Raw genomic sequence first — 13,799 nt, 5'->3', positions numbered from 1 at the left:
CGGCCAAAGAATTAGGGCGGAGTTGGATGAGCCCTAGACCGAATCAATAGTGCTAGGCCTCGGATCGACCGGTTTAACCCGGCTCAAAGTTACATATATGGTAGATCCTCCTAATTATTTCAAAAAAAAAAAAAAACTCTTTCTCTCTCTCTCTTGCCACTCCTCTCTCTCTCTCCTGAGCACGGCTCGCTCTCTCTTTCTCTCTCTTTCTCTCTCTATCTCTGCCGCACTTCTCTCTATCTCTCTCGCTCTTCCCCCTGAGCACGGCTCTCTCTCTTTATTCGCGACAGAGACGTCGCGATTTTTCCCTCTCCTCCGCACGAGCCGCGCCATTTCCGGTCGTCTTCTTTGCCTCGTTTAGCAGAATCTCTGTGGTTGTGACTAACAGAAAATGAGTTCCTCGGCCTTCAGTTCGTTTGGCTTTGACAGTGGCTGCCTATGGAAGGTCTGTTTCTCTGAAAGTTAAAAGTTTTTTTCATCTGGGTTTGGTTTTATCAATACTATTTTGCATGCAACTGAAGGAAAAAAAAAACTTGAATTTCGATTCTTCATTGAGTTTAATTTCAAGTTATTCTTGTTTTATATTTTGGATTTTATTGCTCTAAGAATTTTTCTTTTTTTTGAATGTAGGACCAAATGAAGTATGGTAAGTCCAAGAGGCGAAGTGCAGGGAAGGTGTTTGTTAAATGTTCCGTGAATGCCAAAGCACAGAACACAGAAAAGTCTGTTCGCATTGGTGTTCTTGGAGCTAGTGGCTACACTGGTTCTGAGGTATATTTCTCTAGAAACTCCCAGCAAATCCCTTTTGGCTTTTATTTATTTGTTTGTTTGTTTGGGGTTTGGGATTGTTGCGATAAAATCCTATGTATAGAAATAGCTCTACGCAAGTGCACGCAATCGCACAAGTAATACAGTAGTGAGTAAAGAGTATCGTCTTCACAGGGACTACCGTTAATACAAAATTGATTATAAAAACCAGTTGAACTAAAATGAATTGAAAAGTGAATCAAATACAAATTCGGTAAGGATTAAGTAACGTGAATTAGTAAAATGACTGGGAATGATTTAAATGTAAACAAGAGGTAAGACTTAACAAGTTCTAAGCTACAAGTTGTGAATCAATGATGGGTAAAGGTTAGGATTACTGATTTTCCCTCGGTTGCAACTCTGACCACGTTTTGCTATGGGATTGCTGTAGCAAAGTTCATTCAATCAACCTAAAATTCGGCATAATCCTCAATCTAACCTAAAATTCAGCATAATCCTCTTCCGATAGATCTATGCCTGTAGTTCCTCAAACCAAAACTAACATATTCCTATGCATTTCAGTTCTCAAAACTTGGAGTAAGCACCAATTTTAATGGGTTGTACAAGGCCGTAATATATTCCTATACTATTCCCTTATATTATCCAAGATAGTTCCAACTAAAACCAACCTTTCCAGAATTAATTTCAGTTTATATTTTTCATTAAATGATGGCCTGTCACTTAACAAAAGTTGAACAATAAACACACTTGAATAAACCGAATGAAAATTACACAAGCAATTAGAAAAACAAATTAATCTTCATTGCAACTTTGGTTCCATCAATAATCCTAGCCAAAGAAGTTTAGCTCATGTTCGGTGCAAGGTAATTAAAAATAATAACAATAATCAAATCCATTTGTCACAGAGAGTAATGCTCTGTTTGGTAAGAAGGAAAGAAAATGGGAGGGAAAGGAAAATTATAATGCATAGAAAATTAGAATGATAGAAAAGATTTTGATTTTCCCTTGACTTGTTTAGTATGATAGGGAAGAAAGAAAATGAATCTACCTTCCCTTGTTTGGTATTGGAAATGAAACTAAAGGGATGGAAAAATTATTATTGGTGTAATTACTTTTTTACCTAAATATTTTTTATTAATATTCTTTTCTAATAAAAGTATAAATAATGCAGTATTCAATATCAAATTAACTCGAAAAATTCATGTAACTTGAACATATATTCCATCTATATTATGTATATATACACACACATACATATATAAAGGTACAAAAACATAGTTTAACTTATATAGCATTAATACACTGTAGCTATGAATGCATTGTGAATGTGATAAAGGTTGGTTGATCATCGATGTTTAATTTAATGTACTGAAATCTTTTATATGGATATCTTTAATCCTAGCTATGTACACATATAGAGAGAAAGCCCATTGCCCATTTATCTCTTCTTTCTGAAAAAAAAAAAAAAAAACAGCACTAACTTTTGGAGCCAAAATGAGGACAATTTAGTAATTTAGGTAGTTATCTACATTTTTCTTCCTAAAATCCTCCCACTTTTGGAGGGATTAAATATGGTGGGACCCACCAATTACAATTTCCTTTCAATTTTCTTTTCCTTCCCAATTTACTTTCTACCAAACAAGTTAATTTACCAATTTCCATCCTAAAATCCCTCCAACATTTTCTTTCCTTCCACTTTTCATTCATACCAAACATAGTGTAAATACAGACAGATAGAAGGAAATGATTAAGCTAAAGTCTGGATGCTCAGTAGGCCTTTGTCCTTGCTTCCCTTTTGCCCTATAAACCAGCTCTGCTTTCCCTCGTTCTTTTTCTTTCTTTCTTTAGCTTCTTTTGTGTAATTCTGCGACTCCTCCGTTTTCTCTGCCCTTTTCAGTACTCTTCTTTTTCCTTTTATATTAGGGCAGGATGAGGTACCCTAATTACATGTGTCCGCCTCAGAGCCAAAACTGATGGTCCCCGCTTTAGTGCTCTTACAGCTGTCCCCTCATGTCAGAGTCGGCAATTTGGACCACTACCAGCTGTACATGAAAACAAACTGCACCAGCTTGCACCTTTTGGTTGCATCTGCGTTGCTATAGCTTTGCTGCAGCAACGGGTTCATTCCTGCCTTCACTTCCTTTACCGTGCTTTTCTTTCAAATTGCTTTTACCAACACTGCCCTGTTGCTTTCCTGCACTAATTACCCAAAGTCAACACACTTGCATTGAACATGAGGACTAAATCCATGTTGTAACGAGATTGCTCCACAAATATCAACCTTCTATCAACTAAACAAAAACTAACAAATGTTATACAAAATACTAACACTAAGGCATTTTACCTTGAGAAAATAAACAACTGCTAAGCCTAAAAGTATGCTAAATAACTCTATTTCATCGAGTTATCATACTCCCAAACTTAAGTCATTGCTCGTCCTTGAGTAATGCCTAACACACAAAACGGAACAACATAAAATGACTCAATACACAAAACAGGAAATTGATGCATAAACTGACTAACCATGCTCACCGAGAATGCTATGTCCGGGCGTGTATGAGATAAGTAATTCAATTTCTCAACGAGTCTCTGATAACGCTCTCTGTCCTTCACATTCTCTGTTATTGCAGGCTGTAGTTTTACATTAGGCTCTATTGGCATTTCAGCAGGCTTGCAACCTAACATACCCGTCTCATTAAGTAGATCAAGCACATACTTACGCTGATTTACAAAAATACCTCCTTTGGACCTAGCAAACTCCATTCTAAGAAAGTATTTTAACGCCCCCAAGTCCTTGATCTCAAATTCTTCAGCGAGTCTTCCTTTTAACTTCTCTAGTTCGCTGTAATCATCTCCAGTTAGCACTATATCATCTACATACACAATTAAGATGGCCACTTTCCCTTCCTTTGAATGTTTGTAGAACACAGTGTGATCAGCTTGACTTTGAGTGTATTCATACCGCTTTATCACCTTGCCAAAGCGCTCTAACCAAGCTCTAGGGGACTGCTTGAGTCCATATAAGGACTTCTTCAGTTTACACACCTTTCCAGCTCCAAAGCTTTCTTCGAAACCTGGTGGCAGGCTCATGAACACTTCCTCCTCTAGGTCCATTAAGGAAGGCATTTTTAACATCCAATTGATGTAAAGGCCAATTAGAATTTACTGCAAGGGACAACAAAACTCTGATTGAGTTAATTTTAGCTACCGGGGCAAAGGTTTCTTGGTAGTCTATCCCATAGGTTTGAGTGAAACTTTTTGCCACAAGCCTAGCTTTATATCTCTCAATACTTCCATCAGCCTTACTCTTTATTGTAAAGACCCATTTACACCCAACAACCTTTTTCTCTCTCGGCAATTCTACTATCTCCCAAGTACCATTTTTCCTCAAGTTATCCATTTCCTTAAACACTGCCGATTTCCAACTTGGTTCATTTAGTGCTTCCTGAATGCTTCTAGGCACAACAAGGTTTGAAATATTTGTAGTGAATGCTCTATACCTGTCAGAGAGATTATTGTAGGAAATATATTTGGCAATAGGATGCTTAGTGCATGTGCGGGTTCCTTTTCTAAGGGCAATTGGAAGATCAGTGTCACGGGCCTGTGTAGGAATTACTGGGGATAATTCTAAACAAGGTTCGGGTGCAGAAATTTCAGAATCAGAATTAGAGAGTAATGGCAAAGAATGAGTAGGAATGGAAGAAGAATTACCTGAGACACTTGGAAGACCATCACCCAGGACTTCCGTTTGACCATGTGTTAGGATGATTAATTGGTCTTTACTTCTTCCAGGGACATTCTTCCTTGCATAAACCACAGGCTCAAGATTGCTGCGATTTTTTTCCATTCGTAGTATTTCTTTTTCCGACAGATTAATGAAATTAGGTTCGGATGCAGTGGGTTTATCCTTATTTTCTTTTTCTTTTTCCATTGATTTGAAAGAGATATCAAGGATCGGATTAGGTAAGGGTTCAGCAACTTCCCAAAAATTTGGTTCAACTAAGTTCTCCCCCTGAAGTAAATTTTTGGTAAAATATGGGGTATTTTCCAAAAAAGAGACATCCATGGTTGTGTAAAAACGTTTTGTAAGGGGATTAAAACACTTGTAGCCCTTTTTATTAGGAGTATATCCTACAAAAACACATTTTTCTGCCCTTGGGTACTTAGACCGTGACCTTTTTGGAAGGTGAACATATGCAGTGCAACCAAATATTTTTAAAGGTAATTCAGAATTAATTCGAGAATCTGGAAATACCTTTTTAAAACACTTCAGTGGTGTAGTGTACTGCAAAACTTTTGTGGGCATCCTGTTGATTAGATATGATGCAGTGAGTATGACATCCCCCCATAAGTATTTTGGAATATTCATGTAAAACATCATAGCCCGGGCTACTTCTAACAAATGTTTATTTTTGCGTTCAGCTATTCTGTTTTGCTCAGGAGTATCTGAACATGTTGATTGATGTAAAATACCCTTTTCCTTTAAAAAAGTTTCCAAGACTTTATTAAAATATTCCGTTCCATTATCAGATCCCAAAATGCTGATTTTTGTTTGAAATTGATTTTCAATCATTGTGTAAAAATCTTTAAAAATTTTTTCAACTTCTGATTTTTCCCGCATTAAATACACCCAGCAAAGACGAGTGTGGTCGTCTATAAAGGTTATAAACCATTTTTTTCCTGAAACAGTGGTTACCTTTGAGGGTCCCCAAACATCGCTATGAAAGAGATAAAATGGTTTTGAAGCTTGATAAGTTTTTTGAATATAAGGTTTTCGATGGCTCTTTGCCAATAAACAGCTTTCACATTGAAATGATAAAGGATTAACCCTTTTAAACAATGCTGGAAACAATTGTTTCAAATAAGAAAAACTAGGATGGTTCAATTTGTAATGCCAAACCATTATTTGATCATGAACAGAAATAGAACTAATACTACTAAGTCCTTGAGCAATTTTATTACTAGGTAGATTATCCTCGAAATAGTAGAGACCATTGATCATCCTAGCACTGCCAATCGTCTTCCCTGAGCTCTGGTCCTGAAAAATATAATGGGATTCATAGAAGATGACACGACAATTAGAATCTCTAGATAATTTGTTGACAGATAAGAGATTACAAGTAAGTTTAGGAACATGGAGAACAGATTTAAGATCTATTCCCTCAGAAATTTTTATCAAACCTTTTCCTGCAATGGGTGAGAAATTACCATCCGCTATCCTGACCTTTTTATTTCCAGGACACGGTGAATATGATTCAAACAGATTTGAAGAGTTGGTCGTATGGTCGGATGCTCCAGAATCAATTATCCATGGAGCAGATGATTTGGAATGACAAGCAACAACATATAATTCATTACCTGTGTATGCCATAGAAGCACTAGGAGTACTAGATGCCGAGTTGGATTTCAGCAGTGTAAGAAGCTGCTCCATCTGCTCCTTAGTGAAGGGGTTGGTTTCGGCCTCATTAGCAGCAGTGAAGGCATGTCTTGGTTTGTCACCTGTTTTACCTTTCCAATTCGCAGGTTTCCCATGGATCCTCCAACAAGTCTCACGGGTATGGCAAGCCCTGTTGCAAAAATCACACCAAAGACGTGATTTGTCCTCAGATCTGCGCTGATATGTGGTGGCTTTGTTATAGCCTCCACCCGTGGTTACCAAGGCTGAACCTTCAGCAGCAACTCCAGGTCCCTTCTTGCCCAGCATCACATTCCTCCGACTCTCCTCTCTTCTAACTTCCGAAAAAACCTCACCGATTGAAGGCAGGGGTTGTCTTCCAATGATTCTACCCCTTACCTCATCAAACTTGACATTGAGGCCAGCCAAGAATTTGAAGATACGATTATCCTCCACAGTCTTCTTATGGTGGCGTCCATCCTCGGCAGATTTCCACTCGTAGGTATTGAAGAGGTCTAGATCTTGCTAAATTCGCTTCAAAGAATTGAAGTATTTTGTGACGTTGTCCTCCCCTTGCCGAATTTCTCTGAGTTTTAGGGTCAATTCGAAAATCTGAGATTGATTCCCTAAATCAGAATACATCTGATTTACATTTTCCCAAAGCTCTTGTGCCGTTGGATAGCACATGTAATTAGAGCTAATGTCTTCTTCCATGGAGTTCACAAGCCATGTCATCACCATGGAATTCTCAGCGTCCCATGTAGCATAGTCCGGATCATCCTCTGCAGGAGCCTTCTTGTCACCCGTCAGGTAGTCCATCTTTCCACGTCCTCTGATGTACATCCGCACCGATTGAGACCATCTCCGAAAATTGTTACCATTCAATCGAATCGTGGTGATTTGGACAGAATGGGATTCCGAGGTGGTTGCACTAATTTTTATGGAATCAATGGTGGTGGGATTGTTTGAAGACGATTGAGGAACAGTGGGGGATTCATTTGAAATGTCAGACATGGTGATAGAGAAAAAAAGAAGAGGATCGAATGAAAGGAAGAAGAAGACTGATTTCCGCAAGCAATCCGCCTACGCTCTGATACCAACTTGAAAAGTGAGTTTTTCAGGGAATTATTCTTTGTTTCATTGATCACCTATTTAAATGATTTACAAAGCATGTACACACCCTTCGAATCAGGAAAGCAATCACTGATTTAAGGAATATAGCTAATTCTAGGGAAGGAAATAACTTCTGACATATACTTTCTTAAAATACAAAGATTGACAGCTAATTAGCTAATTTACAGCTTTACACAGATTGTTTTCAAAAACAATTCCGATTTTCCAACAGTCTCTAAGGGCATTAGATGGGTGCATAAATATTCACTTCTCTTTTTTTTTTTTTTTTTTTTTTCGAATTCCTCATGTCACTGCTACCTTTTTACGCGAATGCCAACATTGGTGATGAAGACACCCGGTTACTCAGCAACGTCACAAGTCAGAATTGCTTTAGCAAACTCATATCCCGAACCGCTGTTTGACGCAAAAGTACACATGGGGCTCATGTTACTCCTGGTTATTAGGCAGGTCGGAATAGAGGAGTATTTTACACATATGAGGTTTTTTTTTTTTTTTTTATACAACCCTAAGCATCAACCCTTTTCAATATCAGTTCACCCTAAAACGTTTGGCTCCCTAAAGTTTCGCTTCAAGGGTATCGCACAATTAGTTCTATGATCCTAAGCTCTCACAATGACTCGAAATTTCCTAGGCTTTCCAACATACGACTATTCTATAGTCTAACGTGCTGAGTTTCAAATGATCACATTTATGGAGCAACTGAACCACATATATCACCAAGTTTTAACTCATACTAATTTACTACACAAGCTGAGACTTTCGACACATTGCACTTTTCATGGAATGTCCTAAAACCAACATAGCTGTAGCAAAACCAAAGCATTTATTCACACTTAACAAAACACAGAAACGAAACATTGTTTTTTTTTAATTTTTTATTATAACAAGATTGAAACACCACCATAAAACAGAACCAAACAACAAACTAACATACTAACTCATACTGAACAAAAACCAGCACACAGATAACACAAAACCTGTCAACCACACCCCCAAACTTAAAGGAAGCAGTGTCCTCACTGCTTGGGGAAATAATCATAGAACAACCTAAAACAAACAGAACAAAAAAAAATGTAAAACTAAACATTGCAAAATTACAAAAGAAGGTTAATACTCCCTAGGGAGGGTAGGCAACTTGCCTACCCTTGCATTCCTCCTTCAATCCTCTGGATCGTCCTCATCGTTTTCCTCGGTGGCAATTTGCTCTAACACTTCTTCAGGAAACTCAGGCAACGGGAATACTGGCTTGGTGAAGTTTTTCTGAAGTGACTTCTTCAAGGCGATGTCCCGCTGCCTTGCATAGGCCCAGTATTGCTGCTGCTGCTTATGCATTTGCTGCAGCATTTTCAACGTTTGAAACTGTTGAATTTCCTGAAGAGTGATGCGCTGCTCCAACATGTGGAGGGAGTGAACCATGCCCTCAGGAGCTTGACCCTTACTGCTGGACTCGGCAGCCTGTCCACTAGTAGTGGCCTGCGGCGCAGGGTCTTGCTCCTCATCATCGATGGCAGGCTGCTCAACTGGACGTGCTCCATCCGGTCGGACTTGTGTCATCTGGGCTATAGTCAGAGTGGTTATAGCGCCTCGTGATGACAATCTCTCCTCAGTGGGAAACACCGGCACTCCATTGCTTAGACACAAACCCGTAATGAGGGCTGAAAACCACAAACTGCCGCCCGACTTACGCGCACATGCGCAAAGCTCCTTGTGGATTATTTTCCCCACATTTATCGGGCGGCCCGCAATGATGGAATCTAGCAGCAACATGCGGTCTTTTGACACAGTGTGCATAGTCATTGATGGCAGCATACGAGTTTTCAAGAAATGGTACCAGACCTTGCCCTGCGGTGCGAGGCTGCTTCTTGGAATTGTCATGGCACCCTGCTTTGATGTGCTCCAGGTGGTGCCTTCGACACAGAGGTAATCCAGCATTGCGTCCAACTGCGTCGCATTAGCAGTTGCTGCAAACTCAGAGTGCAAATCGACGGACCCCTCTAACCCATAAAAGCAGTTGATGGCGTCCGGGTCAACTGGGACCAGAACGCCACGCGCATACACCCGCTGCTGCCCCTCTTTGGTGAAATGGGCATAAAACTCTCTGACGAGAGGAACAATTGCGGTAGGCGGGTGAGAGCAGAATTTTTTCCAATTGAGGGCACTAATCACTGAGGATATTGACTCGTCATACCCCATAGTGGGGGAGTCCGTCAACAAGAAACCCTTTTCAGGGCTAAAAGAGCGCTTGAAAATACACTTTTCGTACCTGGTTTCAGCCGTTGTTGAGAGAAATGTCCTATAACCGAGTTGCGGGTTCTTTGCGGGTTATTTGGTTTCAGCAAATAGATGCAAGACTGGTGCCCAAAGTCTACTTGGCTACTCTGAACAGCTGGGGCCCTCGGATTCGAGTGTATGTGAGGCTCGGAGAAGGTTGATCTGTGGGGTCGACGGTGTGGGAGAAACTAAAGCCAAAGAAGCATGAGGTGGGGCTGGGAGGTAGGGGCTGCTAGGGTTTCTTTTTTTGTCGAAAGGGAAAGGGAAAGTGGTCTGATATTAATAGGACATGTGGCCCTTTAATCTCCCATTTTTTTTTGTAAGAATTGTTAACAAAATTTTTTATAGCGAAAAATTTTGCTATAGCAAAACTATGGAAATGCAGCCCCCAACATTTTTACTTTGCTATAGCAATTCTCCGCGAGAAAAGAATTTTGCTGCAGTAAAATTTTGGAACTCAGCCCCTTTTCCTCTGAGGTCAATTTTTCCTTTTTCCTGCTATAGTAACCTCTGCACAACACTATCCTGGATCAAATTCACAATCTACACAAAACAAACAGAGGATAATCAATAAAAATTATAAACCAAAAGACATGTAAAAATTGAAAATGTAGGGTTGCCTCCCTTAAGCGCTTGTTTTAGAGTCTTCAGTCTGACTATGCTGCACACTTATGCTTCTTGAAGTGAAATGGAGGTTTTCTGGCGATTAATCTCATCACCCCAGTAGTGTTTTGAGTCGCTAGCCGTTCACTTTAAAGGCTCTCCCGGAGTTTGCTGCATCTCCACTACTCCATGTGGGTAGACTTGATTTACCACAAAGGAACGTAACCATCTAGATTTCAGTTTCCCTGGAAATAGCTTCAACCTTGAGTTGAAGAGTAAAACCTGCTGCCCAACCTCAAACTGCCGTGGGATAATTTTTTTGTCGCGTCATTTCTTGGTTTTCTCCTTATACAACTTGGCACTCTCATATGCTTGCAGCCGGAATTCCTCCAGTTCATTCAGCTGCAGTAAACGCTTCTCTCCTGCTAGTTGGAGGTCCATGTTCAACTGTTTCACTGTCCAGTATGCCTTGTGTTCTAATTCCACCGGTAGGTGACATGCCTTCCTAAAGACTAATCGGAATGGAGACATTCCCAGTGGCGTTTTGAATGCTGTCCTGTATGCCCATAGAGCATCTTCCAACCTCAGCGACCAATCTTTCTAATTCGGGTTGACCACCTTCTCCAAGATCCTCTTTATCTCCCTGTTTGAGATTTCTGCTTGCCCACTGATTTGTGGGTGGTATGCTGTAGTAATCTTATGCTTCACTCCATATCTGCTCAAGAGGTTCTCAAACTGCTTGCTGCCAAAGTGGGTACCTTCGTCACTGATGATGGCCCTCGGTGTTCCAAAGCGTGTAAAGATGTTCTTGTGAATGAATTTTACCGCTACCTTGGAGTCATTTGTTTGAAGTGCTGCCGCCTCCACCCATTTTGAGACGTAGTCTACTGCTACCAAGATGTATTGGTTTCCAAAAGATGGAGGAAACGGCCCCAGGAAGTCAATGTCCTATACGTCAAATAACTCCACCTCCAGAATGTTGCTCAGAGGCATTTCGTGTCGGCGGGAGATGTTGCCGACACGTTGGCACCTATCGCATATCTTCACAAGCTCATGCGCATCTTTGAAGATTGAAGGCCAATAGAATCCAGATTGGAGGACCTTTGCAGCTGTTCTTGTTCCTCCGAAATGCCCTCCGTATGGTGATGAATGTCAATGCTGGAGGATGCTTTGAACTTCTTCCTCAGGGATGCACTGTCGAATAACCTGATCCGCACATTGCTTGTAAAGGAACGGCTCATCCCAACAATAGAACTTAGCATCATGCATGAACTTTTTCTTCTTTTGACTGTTCATTTCAGGTGGGAACAACCCACTTACTATATAATTCACAAAGTTTGCATACTAGGGGGCTGTAGCTTGTTGCACGGCAAGAAGTCGCTCATCTGGTAAGGTCTCTCGAATGGGCTCCCTTGTTTCAGTCTTACCATCCTCAAGTCTGGAAAGATGGTCTGCAACCTGATTTTCAGACCCCTTTCTGTCCCTTATTTTCAGATCAAATTCTTGTAACAATAGTATCCATCGGATCAGCCTTGGTTTGGCGTCCTTCTTGGCAATCAGATACTTCATTGCGGAGTGGTCAGTGTATACAATCACCTTGGTGCCCACAAGATATGCTCTGAACTTGTCGAAGGCAAATACTACAGCTAACAACTCTTTCTCTGTGGTAGTGTAGTTCAGCTGGGCCTCAGTCATTGTCTTGCTCGCATAATAAATTGAGTGGAACACCTTCTCATGTCGTTGTTCTAACACTGCTCCGACTGTGTAGTCGCTAGCATCGCACATAAGTTCAAATGGCAGTGACCAATAAGGTGAGATGACAATGGGAGCAGACACTAACCGCCTCTTCAATTCCAAGAACGCCTGCTGACATTCGCCATTGAACTCAAACGGTCAACTTTGCTCCAACAAATTGCATAATGGCTTAGATATCCTTGAAAAGTCTTTTATGAACCGCCGATAAAAACCTGCGTGGCCCAGAAAACTCTTAATTCCCTTCACTGATGTTGGTGGTGGTAGTTTGTCTATGACTTCAATCTTTGCTTTGTACACCTCGATGCCTTTGTTAGAAACCTTATGACCCAATACAATGCCCTCTTGTACCATGAAGTGGCATTTTTCTCAATTGAGAACCAAATTGATTTCCTCACACCTCATTAAGACTCTTTCCAAATTTGTTAGGCAATCCCTAAAGGAGTCTCCGAACACCGAGAAATTGTCCATAAAAACCTCCAGCGATTTCTCCACCATATCAGTGAAGATAGACATCATGCATCTCTAAAAGGTCGCTGGAGCATTACAAAGTCCGAAAGGCATCCTTCTAAAAGCAAACGTCCCATACGGACAGGTGAAAGTGGTCTTTTCCTGATCCTCTGGTGCTATAACAATCTGGTTATAGCCTGAGTATCCATATAAGAAACAGTAGTATTCCTTCCCAGCCAACCTATCAAGCATTTGGTCGATGAATGGCAAAGGAAAATGGTCCTTTCTGATCGCCTTGTTCAGCTTCCTGTAGTTCATACATACCCTCCAACCAGTTACTGTTCTTGTTGGTATCAACTCATTGTTGTCATTTGGAACCACCGTGACTCCACCTTTCTTGGGTACGCACTGAACATGGCTGACCCAAGAGCTATCTAAAATAGGGTAAATTATCCTTGCATCAAGCCATTTAATCACCTCTTTCTTCACCACCTCTTTCATGATTGGATTCAATCTTCTCTGTTGCTCTACCGAATTGCTGCAGCAATCCTGCAGCAAAATTTTGTGCATGTAGATTGATGGGCTGATTCCTTTTATATCTGCGATAGTCCACCCAATCACACGTTTGAACTTCTTAAGCACCTCCAGTAGTTGCATTTCCTGTATGCTATTTAGTCCAGAAGCAATAATTACGGGAAGAGTGTCTGAATCACCCAAGTAAGCGTACCTCAAATGTACCGGCAAAGGCCTTAGTTCCAAAACAGGTGGTTCTTCCACCGAGGGTTTATATTGCTTTAAGGGCCTCGCTGATAATTCCAGTGACTTGAAGTGCCCCCTAGATCTGGCTGATGCATGCCTACCCTCCATCCATGATACTTGTCTATCATTGTTGTCCTCATCAACCTCAGAATCAGTCAGGTCTTCCTCTTATATCAACTTTTTAGAGCATGTCTTCTCAAACTCTGCTGCCACTAGTGAATCCAGAACATTAATTGCTGAACATTCCTCCACCTCGTCAGCAAAACGCATCGCCTTGAACATGTTGAAAGTGACCTGCTGATTGTGGACTCTCATGGTCAATTCTCCCTTTTGCACATTAATCAATGTCTTGCCTGTAGCTAAAAAGGGTCTTCCCAAGATAATCGGCACCTCCTTATCTGCTTCATAGTCCAACACTATGAAATCTCCTGGAAATATGAATTTGTCCACCCTTACTAGGATATCTTCAATTTTGCCCTCTGGATGAGCGTAGGACCTGTCAGCTAATTGCAGCGTAACAGTGGTGGGTCTTGCTTCACCAATTCCCAGCTTTCTGAAGTTAGACATAGGCATCAGATTAATGCTTGCCCCCAAGTCGCATAATGCCTTTCCAACGTATTGATTTCCGATGGAGCACGGTATGGTGAAACTACCAGGATCTTTCAAC

The 13,799-nt window shown here is 40.8% G+C and overlaps 1 protein-coding gene across 1 annotated transcript in view; it reads left to right on the top strand.

Moving 5' to 3' along the window:
- Positions 1–219: 219 nt before the first annotated feature.
- The window catches only part of LOC21409534 (probable N-acetyl-gamma-glutamyl-phosphate reductase, chloroplastic), a 35,694-nt gene continuing 22,114 nt past the window's right edge, over positions 220–13,799 (top strand). Inside the window, exons 1-2 of the mRNA XM_010097864.2 lie at positions 220–445; positions 631–771. Of these exons, the coding sequence (XP_010096166.2) occupies positions 392–445; positions 631–771 (195 nt within the window). The 5' untranslated portion in view covers positions 220–391. The remainder of the gene's footprint in view (positions 446–630; positions 772–13,799) is intronic.

Source organism: Morus notabilis, unplaced genomic scaffold (genome assembly GCF_000414095.1).
Source record: "Morus notabilis unplaced genomic scaffold, ASM41409v2 Scaffold115, whole genome shotgun sequence".
In the NCBI taxonomy this organism is placed as follows: domain Eukaryota; kingdom Viridiplantae; phylum Streptophyta; class Magnoliopsida; order Rosales; family Moraceae; genus Morus; species Morus notabilis.
Note: the sequence above shows the minus strand (reverse complement) of the source record. Positions and strands in the feature narration are given on the sequence as shown.